This window comes from Physeter macrocephalus, chromosome 4 (assembly GCF_002837175.3).
Source record: "Physeter macrocephalus isolate SW-GA chromosome 4, ASM283717v5, whole genome shotgun sequence".
NCBI classification, from domain to species: domain Eukaryota; kingdom Metazoa; phylum Chordata; class Mammalia; order Artiodactyla; family Physeteridae; genus Physeter; species Physeter macrocephalus.
Genome location: NC_041217.1, coordinates 49,924,329 through 49,950,153, shown reverse-complemented (window position 1 = coordinate 49,950,153; position 25,825 = coordinate 49,924,329). Strand labels below are relative to the sequence as shown.

The 25,825-nt window shown below is 36.9% G+C and overlaps 1 protein-coding gene across 3 annotated transcripts in view; it reads right to left on the bottom strand.

The window, feature by feature from the left end:
- Positions 1–25,518, bottom strand: part of TDRD5 (tudor domain containing 5) — a 93,594-nt gene extending 68,076 nt beyond the window's left edge. For 2 of the 3 annotated variants that reach the window (XM_007109036.2, XM_007109037.2), the window contains exons 1-3: positions 25,287–25,518; positions 24,271–24,678; positions 22,149–22,342 (exon numbers count right to left, since the gene is read on the bottom strand). In XM_007109036.2, coding sequence (XP_007109098.1) covers positions 22,149–22,342; positions 24,271–24,678; positions 25,287–25,518 — 834 coding nt within the window. Of the gene's footprint in view, positions 1–22,148; positions 22,343–24,252; positions 24,679–25,286 lie in introns of all 3 variants that reach the window. The other variant, XM_007109038.2, reaches the window with a different exon arrangement.
- Between the last annotated feature and the right edge of the window lie 307 nt (positions 25,519–25,825).

Sequence of the window (25,825 nt, the reverse complement as noted above, 5' to 3'; positions counted from 1 at the left end):
AAGGCCCATTCCTGAGAAAAGCAGGAAAGGAAAGGGAGCTCACACAGCTGAGAAAGTGGAAAAATAAAGTTGAGGAAAAAAAATGGATGATTATCTAAACTCAACAGGTAGGCAGTAAAGATAGGTGAGGCCTGAGTTAAGATAGCAGGGGTCAGAGGATTTTAGTAGAGAGAAGCCAATGGCATAGAGAGGTCCCAATATGGTAAAAAGATGATGCATGGGAATAACTGAAAAAAACAAGCTGGAAGCACAGAAGGTTAGGAGAAGAGAATATCATGGAACATATCCAGACACCAAGGTCCAGTGAAGAGCCACGGAGTGGAAACCTAAAGAAGAATGAAAGGGTGGGAGGGAGACGCAAGAGGGAGGAGATATGGGGATATATGTATATATATAGCTGATTCACTTTGTTATAAAGCAGAAACTAACACACCATTGTAAAGCAATTATACTCCAATACAGATGTTAAAAAAACAAACAGGTGAATAAAATTTAACAGGAAAGCAAATAATAAAATTCAGGATTTTTTGTGGTACACGGGCCTCTCACTGTTGTGGCCTCTCCCGTTGCGGAGCACAGGCTCCGGACGCGCAGGCTCAGCGGCCATGGCTCACGGGCCCAGCCGCTCCGCGGCATGTGGGATCTTCCCGGACCGGGGCACGAACCTGTGTTCCCTGCATGGGCAGGCAGATTCTCAACCACTGCACCAGGAGGGAAGTCCCAGGATATTTTTAAAATTATAAAAAGCAGAATGAAAGATCATGGAGTTATACTTAGAGCTGATAAGTAAATGTAAAAAATATACATTAGAAAAAACACAAAGACATAAAGAAAAACACCAATCACCTAAAATCCTATCACATAGACATAATCACTATTAATTTATTCCTTCTAAACATTTTATTTTTTAATATTCCTTCATATTGCCACTTGGCCTGTCATTACTTACAAACTGTGTGACCTTTTAGGTTTCAGTTTCTTCATCTGAAAAATGAAGACAATCTCATTATCTCCTAAGGCTGACATGAAAGTAGGATCTGAGAAGGGGGAATCAGATTCCTAAGATTATATCACTAACTTTCACAAAATGCCTCAGCCCTTGGTCTTAGGTTCTTTACATTTCTTCTGGATCTGCCATGAGATAATTCCCTAAAGCTCTCCCAGTGAACAATGGGAGAACCTAAAGATAATTGATTTTTCACATCCCAACATGCTCCCACCATTTGAAGATTCAATACAACAACTTATTACAGTAAGTCCCCTACATACAAATGAGTTCCGTTCCAAGAGCACGTTTATAAGTCCAAGTTGTTCGTAAGTCCAACAGAGTTAGCCTAGGTACTATACAGTACTGTACTGTAATAGGTTTTTAATACTTTTCACACAAATAATACATAAAAAACAAACACAAAAAAATAAAGAAAACATTTTTAATCTTACAGTACAGTACCTTGAAAAGTACAGTAGTACAGTACAACAGCTGGCATACAGGGGCTGGCATAGAGTGAACAGGCAAGAAGAGTTACTGACTGGAGGAGGGAGGGGAGGTGGGAGACCGTAGAGCTGAAGGATCGTCAGCAACAGGAGACGGAGGGCAAGCTGCAATTTCACTCACACCGGACGCTGATGGAACGCACGTTTGCATCTTTGAAAGTTCACAACTTGAAGGTTTGTATGTAGGGGGCTTACTGTAAATTACCACTGTGCTAGGTGTTTCAGGGGACAAAAAAAGGGTCACTTTTCACAGCTACACAAAAATTCACCAATTTTGTTGTTTTTTTTTTTAATGCACGTTGATATGACAGCTGTCACAATACAATCTAACAAAATTGTTTCAAATGAAGCTAAAGACAACTAGGTGCTACTAGAACCATCTTATGGAAAAAACCGAACGAACTTTTTAGCCAACCTTATATTTGCCAAGCTTGGGTTAAGATGTCAAAATGATAGGCTCTTAGCTAGGAACAGAATGCACCTCAAGAAGATAAGAAAAAAATGGTTTTTGCCTCAAGCTAGAAGAGTAAATCAAGCTGACTTTAAACTGAATGCGGTGAGGGAGATTTTTTTAAGTCCAAGTAATACTGGGAATATCTAGATAAGTAGATAAGTAGAGGGTAAAAGTTATAATGTTGGGGGGAAAGTAGGAGTGGGAGATAATCAGTGATTGACATGAAGAAAGTAATCAAGAGGACACCCTGATTTCAACAATGCTTTAGTGTCAGATGCCTACACACCAAACAGAAAAAATGGACAATAAATCAAGTGAACAAAAGATCATAAATAGGGGCATAAATAAAGATGGAAAGTAACCCACTATATATATATGCCATATTCAGATAGGAGCCTACAGAACCACAGAAGGGGTAGAGAAGAGCTTTGAATCAAAAAGATATACTCCTCAGAAAAATGGATGAAGATATGAATAGGCAATTGATCAAAAATTAACACTAGCTAGCCAATAAAAGCATAAAGTTCAACCTCTAATAAACAGACATTAATAGTCAGATATAGTTATTTGCCTATCAAATTGGAATATTATTTTTACAATAATGCTCATTTATTCATTTAACAAATATGTACTGAACACAAACTATGTGCTTCACATTGTACTCAGCACTGAAAATACAGGGGTAAATAAACTAGGTATGATCACTGCCCTCATTGAACTTGCAGTCTAGTGATGGAAGACCAACATGAGACAGTCATATAACTACATAATTACAATTATGATAAACATTATGAAAAACCCACAGAGTGTCACGATAGAATACTATGCCTGAAAGTGTTAGGAAAGCAATGTGAGATCTAACTTAGACTAGGGTTGGAGAGGAGGGTGAGGTCAGGGGAGGGTGTTCTGAAGAAGTGTCCATTTATACTGAGTACTAGCAAAGGTACAAGGAAAGAAGCACATACACATGCATCTTATGTGAGTGTTAACTAAAACAACTTTTATGGAGGACAACCTAACTACATACATGATAAGCTATAAAAGTACACGTTCCTTTAGATGTAGTGATTGCTCCTCTAGAATTTTATCCTGTGGAGTAACAGAGATATCTGCAAATTTGAGCAAGATTTTCATCAATAAGGTTATGTTTAATTGCAAAAATAGCAACAGCCTAAATCCCCAAGTTTATGTGGAATCTAGAAAAATGGTACAGATGAACCAGTTTGCAAGGCAGAAACAGAGACACAGACATAGAGAACAAACATATGGACACCAAGGGGGGAAAGAGGGGGTGGGATGAATTGGGAGATTGGGATTGACATATATACACTAATATGTATAAAATAGATAACTAATGACAACCTGCTGTATAGCATAGGGTTTCTACTTTGCTATGCAGTAGAAACCAATACAACATTGTAAAACAACTATACCCCAATTAAAAAAACATTAAAAAAAATCCCCAAGTTAAAAAATTATGGCATATCCATAGTGCCATTAAAAATTATGTTGCATTACAATATTTAACAATGTGGGATGTTCATAATTCATAATTCTGACTAAAAAAAGCAAGTCACAAACCTGAACCAGAATGATGCTAAATTTTATTTTTTTAAAAAAAGAAAAAGTCAACTTTTCTGGGTGATAAAAGAATATGTGATTTTAGTTTTCTTCTGTGCTTTCCTGTATTTCAAATCTTTTGCAATCTATCTGTATTACTTTTGTAATAAGAGAAAAAATTTAAAAACATAGACACCTGGGTGATATTTAGAAACATGAGGGTGGAAGCATTTTGGAAGGAAGATACATGAAGCTAAAAGCAGAAAGGAACAGAAGTTACATCTTAGAGGAAAATACAGCAGACCTTTTGGCCATATGGTAAAACATTAATACATTTCTGATAAAGATCACAAAACTGGCACAGACACACATACAGAAGTGATGCTTTCAACTGCTCAAATATTTGCTAAGTATCTCATTTGACTAAAAACTAGGCAGTATGAAATTTGACTTGCCAAACTAAAAAATTCATCTGAACTCATGGGAAAATAGGCAAGGAACAGCTACTCTAAGTTGGCCAGAGAATGCAACTTCCAGAGAATTGCACTAAAGAACTACTGAAGGGCTCCTTTTGACAGTAATTGTTTAATAGATCCAGTTATTTGTTGAGGATACTCTTAACAGACACTGGAGCCAGGTCATCACGTGAAATTTAAAAGCCTTCTTTTCTTATATTAATACCAATCACAGCATCTAATTCACGTAAAAGCTATCAATTATTTGAGTGAAAAAGTTAGTTGCAAATTAAAACCCAGCTCTGATTTTTAATTCATTTAAGACCAGAACTTCTTTTATAATTCCAGGTTTACCTACTTTAAATCTCATGCTGAATATTACAATAAATTTTCTAAAAGTAGGGTAGGATGGGGTACTGATGAAATAAAATTATGTTAAGACAGGACAAGAAAAATTAAACATAAAATTCTCTCTGCGCATTTGAGCCGCTACCTGCTTTACTGTGTATTGTACATCTGCATTATACATTAACTAGATCCCCTTAAAAGACACAGGAATGCCTACTTGCCAAAAAACAAAAATAAAAGCAAAAAAACAATTTCCTCCTGGCTCCAGCAAAGTAACTCCTTAGGAGATAAAATTCCTTTCTCAATCCTGTAGGGGGGTCACAACAACCTACTAATTGCCTTGTTGAACTATGTAAACTGTCAGTATGTTACTAAGATGTATAAACCTTTGTCTCAAACACTGATGTAACTGTGCCTTGACCTCTAACAGGTGGAACAGTTTTCAGAGCTTTCTGAAAGACTGCCTCCTGGGTTATAATTCTCAGGCTGGCTCGAATAAAATTTCCCATTTCTTTCTTAGATCGAGTATTGATTAATTTTTTTCATTGACAGTACTCTTAGTTGTAAGGCTGGAGAACAAAGGAATGCCAGATCCCTGTTACTTTGACCAAACACTCTTATGGGCAATAACCTGTTAATGGGAAGTGAAGTAACATCACTGTTAGCTGTAGTCTAGGTCTATACACTAAGGCAGAGAATTCTGAAGAGCTGGGCTGGACAGTGTCTGAGGCTTCATTCATTAGAATGATAACAGCTAATCCATACTTGCATTCACATTTTCATCCCTCATCTAAAGTTCCTCTGAAGAGGAAAGTGGTAAATAGATTATTGATGTCTTGCAAAAACAGGGTTTAAATTTTTCTAACCATTTGCTTTTGTGAAAAAAAGCAGGAAAATGGGAAAAGGTAGGATACTAATGAACAAGCCTGACTGTTCCTCTTGCAGGTGAAAAAGAAACTCCAGTCCTCATTTTACAAAGGAGAAACTAATTTTTTTTAAATGTTTTTTCTATGACAAAAATAATATACGTTCACTGCAAAAAAACATAAAATACAGATGATCAAAGAAATTTGTCTAAATTTACAATTTAAATGTAATATTGTTATAAATTTACCTATTATTTTTCTGTAAATATAAAAACATATACATATACTTGTAGAATTTTGAGGGAACACCCAGCAAACTGACAGATCTATAATTTTAAGTAATAGAAAGTTGTACTTTTTTAAAATAGAACTATGTGGGATCTGATAATTATGTAGAGTCTGTCCCACTAGGAAATTAAAATATGTAATTTAGGAATTAAGGCCCACTCCTTAGAACAAGATTTAAATGGTTCTGGTGGCAAAAACTTCAGCTGGAAGTGAAATGTGGTTATTAGGTTGCATCTATGAGGAATTCTTGGGACTGCAAAACATAGGATGAAACTCAAAGGAAAATAAATATAGAAAAAGTATCTCTGTATCTCTCTCAGCCCTCTCCTTGGAGCCATGCCAGGAGCAAATGTCCTAAACTTGGCATGTGTTATTGCCTGGTTCTGACAGTTAAAGGCAGAGTCTTCCCGATCAATTCTATACAGTTTGAGGTCTCCAAAAAAGAAATATGTACTATCATTCTTTAATATTTTTTTCTGGAATTTTTAGTCAGTACAATAAATTTAGAAAATGGAAATAAAAACTTTAAATATTGGAAAAAAAACAAAGCAAATATTATTTATAAACATTAACTTATTCATAAACATTATCATGATCTATTTGGAAAACCTATGAGAATGTTATTAAAGCAAGTTCAGTGAGGTGACCGGTTTCAAAACAATGTCTTTAAAAATCTGTTTCTTTCCTCATAAGCCACAAGCAGTTAGGATCCCATTCTCACTGGCAAGAAAAGTATTACCCTATACGGTACCTAAGAAAATATAAGAACTGTGCCAAACTCTAACAAAGAAAAGTATGTAACTGAAGAGCAGAATACTGAATAAATACTGCAACGTTATTGAATGAATACACTTAATGTAATGTGTGAAGTCTTCAAATGTTTTAAAACTTAATTCTAAGAGAAATCTCATTGAAATTTTAGAACTTACAAAAGTAATTCTAAACTTCCTGGAAAAAAAAAGAATAACGTCTGAAAAGAGACTAATTAAGGGAGACTTGCCTTAACAAACACTAAGGTGAATTTAAAAGTACCAAAACTAAAACAGCTGCTGACAAGAAAAATGTTGCCTGCAATTCCAGTAAACAATGAATATTGCTGGCTATCAAGCAACACCTCTCCACCCCGCTGCCATCCTGATGGTATACCCTGAGGGGAATTCAGGATAGAGAAAAGCAGGATACTGGCCCTAGAGAGTTAAGATGCATATCTAAGGAATAATTTCAATAAGCCTAGACTCCTGCATCTTCCCATACACAAAAAAGCACTGAAATCATTTACTTGAGGTGGCTGTTCTTTGTGATTATCAGTAATCTTTTTATGTTTGGCTACATGTTCCCACTCTCCCCCTCCACCCCCTTCCTAGCTCCTCCCTTACCTTTTCCAAACACTTCCTCAGTTATCTGAGAGGCTGTCTCCCAGGCTATAGTCCTCAGTAAGGTCCCCCAATAAAACATAACTCACACACAACTTTTAGGTTGTGCATTTTTTTTCAGTTGACACAGTGTAGAACTGGCACAGAAACACAAAATTACACACCCCAAATTATAATCCAGCTAGATTAAAACTTTATGTTTTCTTTTTAGCCATGAATCAAAGAGAAACCAATATTTTTTTAGAGATTAACTATGATGCTATCATTTTATTGAGGGTGTACAACTGTCAAGAACTATTCTAGACACTTTACAAATCTTAACCCATTTATGATACAAAAGTCATCCACACTTCACAGATCAGAAATCTGAGTTACAAAGAAGTTAATCAATGTGCTAAGTTTACATGGCTGAAAAGTGGCAGTGGTGAAGTTCAACTCAGTCAGTCTAGTTCAAAACCTCACTCTCAACCATTCCCCTCCACCAATTCCCACACAGGTTAACTCAAATCTCACTTTCCCCTGGAAGACAGTCTTGACTACTTTAGTCCTTTCTATATCCCACATGACAGAATTAGCACCTACATTACAGAATGTTCTATATTCTTCATTCCTATGCAGCAGAAAGCATAAGCCACCAGAAAACATGAGATGTGGACCCAGGGGTGGAAAACGTATTTTGGGCTGCCCTGTTCTAGCTGTTTGTCTTGGTTCAGCTTAACTTCTCTGGGTCTAGTTTTCTTCCATAACAATATTTTTCTCTTGAAGTTCTCATGAAGGTCCAATAAAGAAACATAAAAGAACTTTGTAATTTTAAGGCACTGTCCCAATATTTTTCATGCCTCTCATTCTCTTTCTCTCTCAGTCTGTACCTAATTAGATTATGTCTCAAATTCAGGGCAATTCTTGTCTCTTCCTTTTTTCTCTCACAGCTTTCACAATTTGGTTGCTAAGCAGACTTGCTGAACACTGAAACACTCAGGGTCCCAGTCTTTATTAACCTCCAAAGCTTTATTTCCCAATGGACCCCCAGCCCAAAGATGACTCAGGAACCCAACAGGTCTTCTGGCCCGAGACTTGCCTGGCCTAGCACTCTGAGAGCATTACACAGGAGGCACAGAACACCATTTATATTAAAGTCACATTGATTTAGATTCTACTTAGTTACATCATTCAGACATGGTAAATGTGCTTCTAATTCAGAATTTCGCCTTGGGCAACATCACGAGCTTGGCAAGTTTCTCTTTGGTGTCTAACCCTGTCACTTCTCTCCCCTCCAAATCTGCATGTAGAATTCCCATGATCCTTGGATCTTCTTTAGGGTAAATTTCACACTGATTTAGATTCTACTTAGTTACATCATTCAGACATGGTAAATGTGCTTCTACTTCAGAATGTTGCCTTGGGCAAGATTGTGAACTTGGTAAGTTTCTCTTTCTTGTCTAACCCTTTCACTCCTCTCCCCTCCAAATCTGCATGTAGAATTCCCATGATCCTTGGATCTTCTTTAGGGTAAATTAATCTTTTGATTTGTGTATATGTGTGTGTTACTATAAAATGGAGGTTTATGTTTTATTTATTCTTAGTGCAGATGAGCAGTTTAATTGAAGTCTTTGGATGACTATAATTTTGCATAAGGCATTAGCACCAACAGTGGAAATGTTAGGCATTCCATTGCTGTTAGGGTCTTAGATGAAGGGAATTTGAGACAGATAAATATTTCAAAACTCATCGGAATGACTGGAAAACAGATAATGCCTATTCTGAATAATTATTTCTCTTGCGAACTTTCAGAATTTTTTCTATACAAAAAAAAAGTGAGCTGATCCTAATTTAAAGTTCATTGCTGCATTGCAATTTGAATAAAGCTTCTAAAGGCTATTATTTGAGTCTTCAGCTGGAAAAATGACACATCTAGTTGCCATGTGTACACTAGAGTTAATTTCCTAAGACTTATTGAGCATCTCCTTAGCATAGTAGGTTATTTAAGCTGAAAAAGATATGAGTTGTCTCCCTCCAGATGCTTATGCATATGCAGAACCTTGAAGAACAATGTGAACGGACAAATCTGAGTTTAAGTTTTGGCAGTGAAACTTTCTAATTAAGAAATTATTTAACCTCTCACGCCTCAGTTGCTTTCTCTGTAAAATAGGAATTGTAAGTCTAATATCCCAGATATCCTGTTTTATGAGTAACTTAAAATGAGACAATATAAGAAAGTGCAGGGCATATCATGGTCTCTCAAACAAATAACAGTTCCCTTTTTGTCTATAATATACTGCAGATTATGACGAGTGAGAAACCAATTTTAAACCTTCAAGCGGGGAAGAGCTTTGTAGGTATGAGATCAGAGGCAGAAGTAAAAGAAAAAGACTAATAGATTTGATATTCCTAACTTGTGAACTTCTATTTCAAAAAAGGAAAATGACAATTTAGAAAAATACATTTCTAGCCTATGACAGCCAAAATTCCTTCACTTCGCTAAGTAAAAATTGACTAAGCAAACTTTCTTCCACTCATTAAGATGAGCATACCTCAAGCGAAAAATAGGCAAAGGAAGAGAACAGATAATTCATCAAAATAAATTAAAGTGGCTAATAAACAATTTTAAAAGTTCAACTTTGTCAGTAACCAAAAATGGATGTGAAACAATTAGACTATGTGTAGCTTTCGGTCAGAGAAAATATTTTTGTATTTAACCATGTTTCAAGAATTAACCTTTGAGTTTTTAACAACCACATGAAATCCCAAGAGTTATATAACCAAAAGGTATGGAGAAAACAGACACTAACATACCATTTGTTGTAGAACATACTGGTACTTTTCTGGATAACAGTTTGGAAAAAAATCATTTTTAAAAATGAAAATATTTTTTGATAAAATTAATGAAAAAGAGTCCAACAGTTAGTTCATCATAACCTTCTGAATTTCAAAGATAAAGACAGGAATTGACAAACATACAGTCAGTTTATCTACCAAGGAAGATGACCATGCTGGTGTCAGGTCTCTCCAGCACAGGAAATGTCAGGAAAAATAAAAGAAATTTAAAAAACGGGGAAATCACTATGAAAGGAACAGGAGTGAAAACTATCTTTTGGCAGTAGGACTGTGAGTAACTTTCTTAGGCTGAGTTTTCTGTATTAAGAAAACTTCATCATTCAAAACAAAGTTATGGCTCCCATCCTCCTGCCATAAACAGGTGGAAAATAATGAGTTACAGCTGTTAAATAACAGTGTGCAACTGAGCGGTGACTCCTAAACTGCCTCACCTGACAGCCTGGAGAGTTCAGTCCGTAGCACAGAAAGAGGTAATAGAAACAGATGAACTGAGGAGACAGATTCCAGTTTGGGAAGGAAAAGGATGCTAATATACAGGTAGGTATGGAGAGTAGGGATCGGCACAGAGAGATGTAGCTCTGGAGGTCTGCAGAGGGACCCCTCAAGTTTCTGGATGAGTACTGGTGTGTGCATAAGTTGGGGGAAGAGGATGTTCTCTGAGGCTGGGGAAACAAACAATAAGAAACAACAGGCCAAACAATACCCAGAGCTCACATAGAGCTGAGAAAAGTTAAGTGTTCCCACTAAGGCAGAATGGAAGGACCTCTTAACACATCCAGGTGAATCCTCAGAAAGGTAACGCCTCAATGGTGGAGCCAAATTAGCCCTAGACTGAAGGTTTCTCTGGACTAGCAGTCTTGGCCTGCTAAGGGTTCTATAGCAAAATAACTTAGATTAGGTAGCTTTAAACAACAGAAATGTATTTTCTCACAGTTCTGGAGGTTGGAAGCCCAAGATCAGGGTTCCAGCTAAGAAATAAAACATTGCTTGCCATATCAGTAAATAAAGGATGTCGAAGTCATCAGCAATTGTAGCTACCCCAGACGGTGAGCCCTGATGGAACTCAGGATAAAAACAAGGAATGCCCACCATCTAGCAGGCATCAGACTGCAGCTACTCCCAACGGTGCAGCCTGAGGAAACTCAGGATGGGAAATCATAGGATACTGGCCCCAGATAGCTGAGGTACATATTAAAGGAATTATTTCAGTGAACCCAGACTCTTGCATCTTCCCCTACATAAAAAAGTGCTAACTAAATTCCATAACTTGAGATATCTAGTTTTCTTTTATTAACAGTAGTCTTTTGTTCCAACTACCTGGTATTGTTATAAAAACTCCTATATATCCTGGTTACCCCCACTCCTTTTCGGAACAGTTTTCTCAGCGTTTATCTGAGAGGCTGTCTCCCAGGCTTGAAGTACTAAGAATGTCTGCTGAATAAAACATAACTCTCTACTTACAGGTTGTGCAATTTTTTTCGGTTGACACAGCACAGTTGGATCCTGGTGAGGATTCTCTTTCTGACTTGCAGATGGCTGCCTTCTTGCTGTGTGCTCTCACGGCCTTTCCTTGGTGTAGGCACATGGAGGAGAGCAAGCTCTCTGGTTTCTCTTTTTATAAGGGCACTAATCCCATCACCAGGGATCCACCCTCACAACTTCATCGAACTCTACTTCCCAAAGGCCCCACCTCCAAATACTATCACATTGGGGGTTAGGGCTTCAACATATGAATTTTAAAGGACCACAATTCAATTGATAGTACCCACCCTAACAAATCTTAAAAGCAAAATTCAAAATGATCGATTCCAAGTAAATTAACTGAGTGAAGCTCAACAATTCATAATGTCTAGCAGCTAATCAAAGTTACCAGCCATGCAAAGAGGTAGGAGAATGTGACCACATCAGGAAGGAAAATAGGGAATTCCCAGGTGGTCCAGTGGTTAGGGCTCCGTGCTTCCACTGCAGGGGGCACAGGTTCGATCCCTGGTTGGGGAACTAAGATGCCGCATGCTGTGGTGCAGTCAAAAAAAAAAAAGAAGGAAAATAAATTCAAAACCCAGAAATGATAGAGATGATAAAATTAGCAGTTAAGATCATTAAAAGTTATTATAAATCTTATAAATATGCTTATGTATATAAAGAAAGTAGGAATATAGTAAAGAAATAAAGGACATAAAAAAGATCCAAGTGGTATATGTAGAACTTAAAAATATAATGTCTAAAATGAAAAATGATCTGGATGGGATTAAATGCAACAGAAGATCACTGAATTTGAAGACAGCAAGAGAAAGTACCTAAAATGAAGCACATAGTGGGGAGGTGGAGGGGAAGAGACTCAGATGAAAAAAAAGAACAGAGCCCCAAAATCCACAAGGAAATAACAAGCAGTCTAATATAGGCATCCTAGAAGAAGAGGAAAGGGGAAAAAATATTTGAAGACAAAAATTCTCCAAATTTTCTAGGAGGGTAGATCTTATGTTAAGTGTTCTTATCACAAAAATTTAAAAATAAATAAAAATAGGGAATTCCCTGGTGGTCCAGTGGTTAGGGTTCTGCATGCTCACTGCCAAGGGCCTGGGTTTGATCCCTGGCTGAGGAACTAAAATCCTACAAGCCACATGGCATGGCCAAAATAAATAAATAAATAAATAAATTTAAGATAAATAAAATAAAATAAAAATAAAGAGGGCAGGTGATGAATATGTTTATCATATTGGCTGTGGTAATGGTTTCAGAGGTATATAATTACCTCCAAATTCATCAAGTTGTATACATTAAACATATACAGCTTTTTGTATGTCAGTCATACCTCAATAAAGATTTTTAATTAGCAATAAATTTCCAGATCTCATGAAAATTATAAAACCCATATGCAAAAAGCTCAGTAAATCTCAACCAGAACAAATAAAGAAAACTCTACCAAGGGACACCAGAATGAAACTGCAGAAAATCAATGATAAAGAGAAAATCTTGAAAGCATCAAAGGGGAAAAAAAAAAACCACGTTATGTACAGAAGAACAAGATAAGAATGACTATAGATTTATTGTCAGAAACTATGCAGACCAGACAGCAATGAAATTGTCTCTGAAGTTCTAAAAGAAAAAGAACTATCACCCCAGAATTCTATACCCAGAAAAAGTATCATTCAAAAATGAAGACAAAGACATTTTCAGAAAGACAAAAGCTGAGAATATTCATTGCCAACATATTTATGTTATAGGAAATGTTAAAATTTTCCAGGCAGAAGGAACATTATACTGAAGGGAAATTTGGGTGCAAAGGATTGGAGACTTTTAAAAATAAATAGGTAATTTATTTTAATATTTTTATTACTTAAATGTTGCTTATTCAAAATAAATACTTTAAAGCAAAAATAAAAATGCATTAAGGAGCATATAACATATACACAATTAAAATGTATCACAACAATGGCACAAAGGATGGGAAGAGAGAAATGTAAATCTATTGTTCTAAAGTTCTTAACCTACATGAAATAGTATAATATTACATGAGGATCAACTGTGATAAATTAAAAACATATGTTGAGAACCCTAAGGCATCCACTAAAAATATTTTTAAAGAGTTATAACTAATAAACAAATAACAGCAACAAAACAGAATCATAAAAAATACTTAATCAGGAATAAGGTAAGGATGTCCCCTCTCACCGCTGCTTTTCAATACTGTTCTAGGAGTCCTAGCTAATTCAATAAGATAAGAAAAGGAGGGCTTCCCTGGTGGCGCAGTGGTTGAGAGTCTGCCTGCCGATGCAGGGGACACGGGTTCGTGCCCCGGTCTGGGAGGATCCCATGTGCCGCGGAGCAGCTGGGCCAGTGAGCCATGGCCGCTGAGCCTGCGCGTCCGGAGCCTGTGCTCCGCAACGGGAGAGGCCACGACAGTGAGAGGCCCGCGTACCGCAAAAAAAAAAAAAGAAAAAGAAAAAAAAAGAAATAGAAAGCACAGCTGACCCTTGAACAACATGGATTTGAACTGTACAGATCCACTTACACACAGATTTGTTTCAGTAAATATATTTAAAAGTTTTGGAGGTTTATGACAAGTTGAATAAACTTGTAGGTGAACCGTGTAGCCTAGAAATATTCAAAACATTTTTAAAAGGTATGTCATGGATGCATAAAATACATGTAAATACTGGTCTATCCTTAAATAGGCATAAGATGAGTGATATTTAATATAAAAATAATGTCTTCATTTTCTTACTGTTTTATAACTGTGCTTTCAAAGAATTATATTACTGTACAGTATGTCTCTCATAATTGGAGAAACTGCTCATCAGCCTATCATCACAGGTAAGTGGTTTTTTAAAAAAATGAAACAATGCTTCCAATACTGTATTATGAATATAATACTGAATGTCATAAAAATTTTATAAGTCATTCGCTAGTGTACAGGCTAGGCTACCATGAAGCAATCGTCGATTACTTTAGGCTATCATAAAGCAATCACATTGCTGCTTCTACAACATCAATGCATGAATCACTGTACCTGTAACTAATATTATTTTCTGTTTCACGTTATCTTTTCATTTCTGATGTCTAGTGTTAGTAATATGTATAATATATACAGTGTTTTGTATCATGTAAAACAATATTGATATAAGTACTGACAGATGATTCATCTTGTAAACAGACAATATAAACTTATGCTATTGATAAATATAGTAGAGTTCTGTAAATGTATTTTTCTTATGATTTTCTTAACATTTTTTCTCTAGCTTCCTGTATTATAAGAATACAGTATATACTAACATATAATATATAAAACATGTTAATCAAATGTTTATGTTATCAGTAAGGCTTCTGGTCAACAGTAGGTTATCAGTAGTTGTTTTGGGGGAGTCAAAACATATATTCAGATTTTTGACTATGCAAGGGGTGGGCACCCCTAACCCCTGCAGTATTCAAGGGTCAACTGTATAATAATTCAGAAGGAAGAAATACAACTATCTTTGCCTGAAGATGACACATTTGTCTATACAGAGATCCCAAAGAATCAACCAAAAAACTGGAATGAATATGCAATTAGAGCAACGTTGGAGAATACAAAGTTAATAATACAAAAGCCAATCACTTTTCTATATACCAGCAAGGAACAAGTGGAATTTTAAAGGAAAAACACATAGCCATTTACATTAGTGTCCCCAAAATGAAACACTTAGATATAAATCTAACAAAATAGGTACAAAATCTATATGAGGAACAATACAAAACACTGATGAAAGATATCAAAGAACCACTACTAAATAAATGGAGAGATATTCCATGTTCACAGATAGGAAGACTCAATACTGTCAAGATGTCAGTTCTTCCCAACTTGATCTACATATTCAATCCAAACCCAGTCAAAATCCCAGCAAGTTTTTTTGGGGGGATATCAACAAATCGATTCTAAAGTTTATATGGACAGACAAAAGACCCAGAATAGCTACCTCAATATTGAAAGAGAAGAACAAATTTGGAGGACTGACACCATCCGACTTCAAGATTTACTATCAATATAAAGCTACAGTAATCAAGGCAGTGTGGTATTGGCAAAAGAATAGACAAATAGACCAATGGAACAGAACAAAGAATGCTGATATAGATCCACAAAAATATAGCCAACTGATCTTTGACAAAGAGAAAAGGCAATACAATGGAGAGAAGAGAATCTTCAACAATGGTGCTGGAAAAACTAGACATCCACATGCAAAACACTGAATCTAGACACAGACCTTACACCTTTCACAAAAATTAACTTAACATGGATTACAGACCTAAGTGTAAAATACAGACTATTAAAACTCCTAGAAGACAACATAGGAGAACACATAGATGACCTTGGGTATAGTGATGACGTTTTAGATACAACACCAAAGATATGATCCATAAAAGAAATAAGTGACAAGCAGGACTTCATTAAAATTAAAAACTTCTGCTCTGTGAAAGACAATGTCAAGAGAATGAAAAGACAAGCCACAAACTGCCAAAAAAAATTGCAAAAGACATATCTGATAAAGAGTTGTCATACAAAATATGCAAAGAACCCTTAAAACTCAACAGTAAGAAAACAAACAACCTAATTAAAAACTGGGCAAAAGATCTGAACAGACATCTCACCAAAGAAGATATACAGACAGCAAAGTAAGCCTATTAAAAGATGTTCAGGGCTTCCCTGATGGCACAGCGGTTGAGAGTCCTCCTGCCGATGCAGGGGACACGGGTTTGTGCCCCGGCCCGGGAAGATCCCACATGCCACGGAGCGGCTGGGCCCATGAGCCATGGCTGCTGAGCCTGCGCGTCCGGAGCCTGTGCTCCGCAGCGGGAGAGGCCACGACAGTGAGAGGCCCGCGTACCGCAAAAAAAAAAAAAAAAAAAAAAAAAAAGATGTTCAACATCATATGTCATTAGAGAATTGTAAATTAAAACAGCAGTGAGATACCACTACATGCCTAGTAGAATGGCCAAAATCCAAAACACTGACAACACCAAATGCTAATGAGGATGTGGAGCAACAGGAACTCTCATTCACTGCTGGTGGGAATGCAAAATGATACAGCCACTTTGGAAGAGAGTTTGGCAGTTTCTTGCAAAACTAAACTAAACTCTTATCATACGATAGAGCTATCATGCTCCTTGGTTATTTACCCAAAGGAGCTGAAAACTTATGTCTACACAAAAAACTGCACAACAGATGTTTATAGCAGCTTTACTCATAACCAAAACCTGGAAGCAACCAAGATGTCCTTCAGTAGATAAATGGATAGATAAACTGCAATATATGCACACTATGGAATATTACTCAGCACGAAAAAGAAATGAGCTATCAAGCCATGAAAAGACACGGAGGAACCTTAAATGCATATCATTAAGTGAAAGAAGGCAATTTAAAAGGCAACATATGTATGATTCCAACTATATGACATTCTAGAAAACACAGAACTATAGAAACAGTAAAAAGATCAGTGGTTGCTAGGGGCTAGGGAGGAGGGAGAGAAGAGCAGATGAAGCCAGAGACAGTAAAAAGATCAGTGGTTGCTAGGGGCTAGGGAGGAGGGAGAGAAGAGTAGATGAAGCACAGAGGATCTGAGGGGCAGTGAAACTATTCTGTGTGATACTACAATGGTGGATATATGTCATTACTCATTTGTCAAAACCCACAGAATTTACAATACCAAGAGTGAACCCTAATGTAAACTGTAGACTTTGGGTGATTATGATGTGTCAATGGAGGTTCATCAACTGTAACAAAGGTACCACTCTGCTGCAGGATACTCATAGTAGAAGAGGCTGCATGAATGTGGGGGCAGGGAGTATATGGGGACCCTCTCTACATTCTGTTCAACTTTGCTGTGAACCTAAAATTGGTCTAAAAATTTTATTTTTAAAAATTAATCCAGGGCTTCCCTGGTGGCGCAGTGGTTGAGAGTCCACCTGCTGATGCAGGGGACACGGGTTCGTGCCCCGGTCTGGGAAGATCCCACATGCCGCGGAGCGGCTGGGCCTGTGAGCATGGCTGCTGAGCCTGTGCGTCCGGAGCCTGTGCTCCGCAACAGGAGAGGCCACAACAGTGAGAGGCCCGCGTACGACAGTAAAAGAAAAAAAAAATTAATCCTAAAGAAAAAAATAGGAAAAACCCCACAAAAATCAGACGTAAATCAAACCATACCAGTAATTACACTAAATATAAATGGTATAAACATCCCCATTAAATGACAGAGATTGACAGATTAAATAAAGAAGCAAGACAACCATATACTGTCTAAAGGAAACACATTTTAAATATAAAACAGGTATGTTAAAAATAAAAGTATATAAAAAGATACACAGTGCTAACATCTAAAGAAAGCTAGCATCACTATGGTAATATCAAACAAAGTAGACTCCAAAACAAGGAACATTATGAGCCATAAAGAGGGACATTTCATAATGATAAATAGGTCACTTCATCAGGAACACATATCAATGCTAAATATGTACGCACCTAACAGAGATTTATAATATCTGAAGCTGAAAGGTAAAATAGACAAATTCACAATTATATTTGAAGATTTCAACATTGATCCTGCAGTAATTAATGGAAAAAGTAGGAAAACATCAGTAAAAATATAGAATTCCTGAATGACACTATAACCAACTTCACTAACTGTCATTTATAGAACACTCTACCCAAACATTCCTTCAAAGTAGATATGAAACATTCACCCACATAAATATATTTTGGGCCACATAAGTCTCAATATATTTACAAGGAATGAAATCAGACTATGTTTTCTTAACACAATCAAATTAAATTATAACTCAACAACATCTCTGAAAAGTCCCCAAGTATTGGAAATTAAACAACATGCTGTTAAATAACCCATAAGACAAAAGAAATCACAAAGGAAATTAGAAAATATTTTGAACTAAATGAAAATACATCACATCAAAATTTGTGAGATACAGCTAAAGTAGTAATTAGAGAAAATCCATAGCCTTAAATGTTTATATTAGAAAAGAAGGACCAAAGTCAATGACCAAATTTTCTTTTCTTGCTCTTAAGGTAAATATTAACCCAAAATAAACAGAAAGAAAGAAATAATAAAGATAAGCACAGAAATAAATGAAATAGAAAACAGGGGGGAAAAAAATCAATAAAACCAAAAGCTGGTTCTTTGAAAAAATCACTGGATAAATTTTTAGCCAGACTGATCATGAAAAAAAGAGAAATTATCAATATTAGGAATGAAAGAAGGAGCTTCACCACAGATCCTACAGATCTTAAAAAGACAATGAGTGAATATTATAAACAAATTTATTTCAACCAATTTGACAACTGAGATGAAATGGACATCTTCTTGAAAGACAAAGTATCAAAGCTCATTCAAAAAGAAATGGATAATCTGGGACTTCCCTGGTGGCGCAGTGGTTGAGAATCCGCCTGCCAATGCAGGGGACATGGGTTCGAGCCCTGGTCCAGGAATATCCCACATGCCACAGAGCAACTAAGCCCATGTGCCACAACTACTGAGCCTGCATGCCACAACTACTGAAGACCGCACACCTACAGCCCATGCTCCGAAACAAAAAGAAGCCACTGCAATGAGAACCCCGCGCACCACAATGAAGAGTAGCCCACACTTGCTGCAACTAGAGAAAGCCCGTGCGCAGCAAGGAAGACAGAACGCAGCCAAAAATAAATAAATAAATAAATAAATTCATTTTTTAAAAAAAGAAATGGATAATCTGAATAGCTCTTTATCTGTTAAAGAAACTGAGTCTGTAATTTAAAATCATTACCCAAAAAATCCCCAGGCCCAGACTGCTTCACTGATGAATTCAGTGAAATGTTTAGGGAAACCTAATACAAACTCTTGCCAAAAAAAAGAAGGAAAACGTCTCACCTCAGTTCAAAAGGCCTGTATTACCATGATTTCAAAACCAGATAAAACATTACAAGAAAACTACAGAACAATATACCTTATGAACATTAACACTAAGGTGCTTAACAAGAAAACAGCAAATCACATCCAGCAATATATAAAAAGGCTAATACATGATGACCAACATGCTGGATTCATTCAGCAACATAAGGTTGCTTTAACACTAAAAAAAAAAAAAAAAAAAAAAAAAAAAAATCAATGTAATTTATCATATAAAGAGATTAAAAAAGAAAAAGCTCTATAGAATTCTGACTCCAATTACAATGTGTGTGAGGGTGTTTCCCCATATCCAAGCAATTCTTCAACACAAGCTGGGTGTCCTACAATTCAACTCAATTCTGACATTGGAGATTGCATTCAGATTCCAAGGTTAAGGGCCAAGTTCTACAAGACTGAACCCCCACCCCATCCTCTGACTTCAGATGACAATTGCAAGTCCAGGTTGTTACCTGAGTTTCTGATCCAGTGGCTACAAATCAGGTTTCCACAACCCTCTCCTTGGGTTCAATTTAATTTGCTATAATGGCTCAAAGAACTCAGAGAAAAATTTTAATTACCAGATTACGGGTTTATCATAAAAGGATATAACTCTACACCATACACAAAAAGTAACTCAAAATGGATTAAAAACCTGAACGTAAGACCAGAAAACATAAAAATCCTAGAAGAAAACTTAGATGGTGAGCTCCTTGACCTCGGTCTTGGAAATGATATTTTGAATTTGACACTGAAAGTAAAGGCAGCAAAAGCAAAAATAAACAAGTGGGACTACGTCAAACTAAAAATCTACGGCACAGAAAAGACCTCGATAAAATGAATGGGAGAAAATATTTGCATATCTTATATTTGATAAGGGGTTAATATCCAAAATATATAAAGAACTCTCACAACTCAATGTCAAAAAAAACTAAATAATTCAATTAAAAGATGAGCGGGCTTCCCTGGTGGCGCAGTGGTTGAGAGTCCGCCTGCCAATGCAGGGGATACGGGTTCATGTCCCAGTCCGGGAAGACTCCACATGCCGCAGAGCGGCTAGGCCTATGAGCCATGGCCGCTGAGCCTGCGCATCCGGAGCCTGTGCTCCGCAATGGGAGAGACCACAACAGTGAGAGGCCCGTGTACCGCAAAAAAAAAAAAAAAAAAAAAAAAAAAAAAAAAAATAGTGCTGGGGACTTCCCTGGCAGTCCAGTGGTGAAGACTCCAAGCTTCCAATGCAGGAGGTTCATGCTGGATCCCTGGTTGGGGAACTAAGCTCTCATGTGCCGTACCCCATGGCCAAAAAATAAATAAATAAAATAAAATTTAAAAATAATAAAAATTTTTAAAATAGTGCTGGAATAATTGGCTATCCATATGCAGAAAACTTTGATCCATACCTGGTACCTTACATAAAAATTAACTTGAAATAGACCTAAGAACTAAAATCAAAAAACATCTAGAAGAAAACATAGGAAAATATTTTTGTGACTCTGGATTAACCAAAAATCTATTAGGTAGGCAAGAACCAAAAGAAAAAAATAAATTAGATTTCATCAAAATTAAAGACTTCCCCACAAAAGATAGGATTCAGGAAATGATGAGGTAAGCACAGACCTGGAGAAAATATTTGCAAAACTTGTCTCAATAAAGGACTTGTAACCAGCATACATAAATAATTCTTCCAACTCAATACAAAGAAAACTCGAATTTTAATAATGAGCAAAAGATATTAGACACTTCAAAGAAGATATACAAATGGCAAATATACTTACGAAAGGATACCCAATATTATTCATCATTAGAGAAACTTCAGTTAAAGCCATAATGAGATACTACTATACACGCACTCAAATGGCTACTGTTTTTTAAATTGATAACATCAAATGTTAACAAAGATGCAAGTGGAACTCTTATACATAGCTCATGAGAAAGTAAAATTGTACAGCCACTTTGGAAACAGTTTGGCAATTTCTTAAAAAGTTAAACTTAAAAAAAAAAGTTAAACTTACTGTCTGACCCAACAATCCTACTCCTAGGTATTGACCCAAGAGAAATGAAGTCAATGTTCTTACAAAGTGTATGCAAATGTTCATAGCAGCTTTATTCATAATACCCCAAACAGGAAACAACCCCAATATTATCTAATGGTGAATGGATAACAAATTGAGGTATATCAGTACAGCGGAATGATACTCAACAAGAAAAAGGAACAAACCACTGATACATACTGGATGAATCTCAAAAGCATCCTGTTAAAGAAGCTAGACACAAAAAGCTAAGCATTATTTAATCCCACTTATATGAAACTCTTGGAAAGTCAAAATTATACTTATAGAAAGCAGTGGTTGCCTGTAACTGTAGTTGGGGAAAGAGACCAACTACAAAGTGGCATGAAGGAATTTTGGGGAGATGATGGAAATGCTGTTTCTTGATTTTGATGGTGATTACACAACTAGATACATATGTTAAAACTCAAACTGCACATTTTCAACGGGCAAATTTTACTATATGTAAATTATGTTACTAAAGCTAATTTTTTTTTTTTTACTAAAGCTAATTTTTTTAAGTTACAGAAATGAAGCACTTTTATGTCTTTAATTTCTATGTGCTTATTTTGAGCTCTACTTAGGTTGTTATCTTGCTAACTTAATCAGGCTTTTGTTGGCTTTATTCTAGTAGGTTTTACTCAAAGTCCTTCAGCATTATAGTCACAGAAAAATACCAGGATTGCAGTGCTCAGGGCCAGCCATTCAGGTGAAGATATTCATGAGTTACGTTGCAAATATGCTTCTATAACTTTGGTGAGAAGCTGGAACTAGAGATACAGATTTGGGAGTCATCTGCAGAAAATAGTTGAAACCATGGAGCTGATAAAATTGTACTCTTTTCTCACTGCCACCTCTCACTTCTTACTAATCCACAGAACCATAGAAAATGCTTAAGTTAAATGTGAAATAAGTGAATGACTTGAATTTTAAAAGGTCAGCTTTTGCAAGAGAGCTAAGTAATAGCCACTGAATTTAAACACATTTTTGGTGTATTTATAACTCCAAAGTCGGATATCTCACCTGGTTTAATTTTTCAGTGTGATTCAGCCTTGAAGTCTCCACCACATTTGACCTAGAAGTATTCTCCACGTCCAGTATTTGCTTCGGTGGTTCCATGTTTGAAGTGGGTTGTGAAAAGTGTGCCATTGCTACTGGGGAGCCTGTGGGATATGACCCTTGTTGCTTCCTTCTAAAAGGCTGGGTAAAAATTTTACCTTTTGCAAATAAAAGAAGAGGAGAGAAAAATGATCACTAACAATTTCTAGTTTTCTGGTGTTTATATATAGAGGCCAGGCCCTCAACTTAGAACTAAAAATTAAGTGAGCTTACATTTTTATATTAAGCCAATAAAATTTACATACAAGGGAATGATTAGTCACCTACAGAAGAAAACCGAGAGATCATAAGTGTGTTACTGAAAGGTTGGGGCTATCTAAAACTCCACTTAAGGACACCTGAATATAATTACAAAGAGGCAGGATTCAATACGTATAAACCTAAAAAGCTGGATCCTGTTTAGGAGACCAAAAAGTCTTCAAATAAGGAATCTGCTTGAATTATGCTTTTCAAACTAGATAACCATCTAGTGGTATGGGGGGAGGGGGTGGGGAATGAAAAGCTACAAAATAAAGGATATTCTTCTAGACTATAGATTTTTTTTCTTCAAGATTTGTAGGGAGGGGAATACTACAGGAGAGGTATATTCTGTTATACAACATGAAGACAGATCACGGGACCCCACCATGGCCTAGCTCTTTCTTTACCCTAAGATCAAGCTCACACACACAAAAAATTACTCCCAAGATATCCTGATGAGGAATAAGGTACCATGTATGGGGAAAATGAACAATTCAATCACTGGGAAGGAATATCCACCCCTCACAAGTCAATAAGTTGGCAAACTGCTTTATATAACTCAATCTCATGTAAGTTTAATAGCATGAGTTACTCTCCCAAAGTTTGAGCAGCACAAGAATACTGATACAGGGAGTTCCCAGGTGGTCTAGTGATTAGGATTCCGGGCTTTCACGTCCGTGGCCTCGGTTCAACCCCTGGGGGTCAGAGAACTGAGATCCCACAAGTCGTGCAGCAGGGCCAAAAAAATTTTTTTTTAATTTTTAAAACAAATACTGATACAGTTGAGGTTTAGACTCAAAACACTCAGTGGCCCCTATAGCCTTCCCTGACCAGAGCCTGTAAACCCCCTAGCATATTCTTGTCCAATTACACTTCCCACCACAATTTAAGTATTGGTTTGTAAATTCATGATATTCTCATGGTTCACCTATATTAATCTAAACACAAATTTTGAAAAGAAAAATCATTGAAACGGGTATAGAATTCCCCAAATAGACAGTGTATAGATTCTATATTGTCAAGGGTCTAGAGGGACACTATACAAATGATCACATCAGTTTTCTGAGCCTTTAAGAGAGACAGTGATTGGGTAGGAAAAGCACTGAATGAGCAGTAGTAAGAGTTCAGTATCTAACTCTAGCTGTACCACTTTTCAAGTCATGAAATTTTCAGAAAGTCATTTAACTTTCTTGAGCTTTGGCTTCCTTATCTATAAGGATAAGATTGGGTTACTCACCCAACGTGTCTATGGTATGAGAATCCAAGGTAAATTGCTATACAAATAAGGTGGTTATCATTACACTACATCAATTACTACAATGCCTGCTAGGATATCAAAGATCAGTGTTAGCAAAGATCAGATGGCAAATGCTACAAACTAGTATTATTTTTAAAACTTTTCATTTTCCATGTTACATCTTCTTTACCTGAACACATATAACTAATGTTCATTTACAGCACTGTAGAGAGAGCTGATCTTGTGTTTTCATAATAATAGCTACCACTTATTATGAGCTTACTAAATGCCAGGCAATTTACAGACCCCCATCTCATTTAACCCTCAGCCTGACTCCAAGAGGTTATTATTCCTATTCTAGAGATGAGGGAACTAAGGCTTAGACATTTTAAGTAACTCGCCTGAGATCACACAGCTAGCAAGTGGTAGAGCCAGGATGCAACTTCAACAAACTGTTGGAGCTTAGCCATCACATACATACGTACATATGTACTACAACTGCTCCGAAGTCTGCTGATTTGCAATAGTTACCAGTGCTAATATGCTTACCTGCTGGCCATCCTCTCTGCTTTTTCTCGGATAGGCTCTTCTTCAGCATCAACAAAGAACCTGCTCTGGTCTGTTCTACAGAAATGACATCTGCAGCGGCATTCAGCACTTCAAACATAGAGAAGAAGCCATACTGCACATACTGGAATGATCGTCCAAATCGCTTGGCAAATGCGTTTTCAAAATCAGAAAGGAGAACAGGAGATAACGACAAGAGGTCTTTCAACTCACTCTTCACGACAGCTGGAAGAATAGGGGGCACCCTTCCTCGGTAAGGTACTCGCCGTTGAGAGCTGGGCCTAAAGCAAACACTGGCCCTTCCCTTCTGCACGGAGTTTCGAACCTTATGGCTGCCCCTCTGTTTTGCAACTAAACTTGCTATTCCTTTGGTGGATTCATCTGGAATGGCTAAGGAGGTGTGAAAAAAGAAATCATATTTAGGTGAAAACTTACTTCCTTCTTTCTTCTTTGCATCTGTGGTTATATAGTTTTTAACTCTCCAAGGAGCTGTGTATATAGGTGACATGATAAACACGAACCCTTGGTTGCTCCTTTTCTTGCATTTTAGACAATAACTTGTTAGCTTCTCTACTACAGGATGGAGAACAGTAAAACCCAATTTATTATCACTGCTGCTAATTAACTCCCGAAAGATCTGAAACCCTGGAGATGAACAACAAACTTCCCTACAATTATGTTTCTGTGCTTCATGAAATTTTAAACGTGATTTCATAATTTGAAGTCCCATTGTTAAGTTTCTCCTGACTTAAGGTGCAATATTATTAAATCACATGCACAATGTAGTTTTTGTGAATGCACAGTATTCTGGGGAAGGTTTCTTGGTTGTGCTCAAGCTCTAACTCTGGTCCACAACCTCTAAGGTGCCTATGATCCCTCTTCTCCCTCACAAAAGTAAAATCCCCTGCCGGGGATGCAGGATAATTGCAGAGCCAGAACAATTCTTTACTAAGTGATTATTACTGCAAAGTTCATAGACCTTCAAATCTTAAACCTACCTTTCAGTATTACAGTACCGTCCCCACAGGGGCAGACACTGACAACATCAGGCATATCCAACACCAGCTCCATGGTGGACCGATACCCAAGGATTCGGAGTGGTAAGTGGTTGCCAACCATCAAAAGGTACTCCTTTTCCAACTGCTGTGGGGTCAAACCATCTTTGGCGGAAATGAGAAGTGACCTTATTTCCTTCCTCAGGCATTCCTGTATACGCTCTTGTTCAGACATTGCGCCCTACAAAACTTAAGACAGAAACACTGCTCGTGAGGAAAAGCAGGCAAACCCAAGATGGAAAAATAAATAAGAAGTCTAAAATGGCCAATAGTGGAATACAAACAACTGAGATGCGACTTCTACAGGTGATGAGGCAGAAGCAGTACCACGAGGGTGCTCTGAAACTTCGTTTAGCAAAGCCCCCATACAATTCAGTTTTTATCCCAACTTGTGTTGATTAATCTGTGTGCATCGCCAAGAAATCCCTGCCACGGCCTAGTGTGTGAGAAGTCCGAGTTCCTGGCTCGTTTTTCGGTGAAGC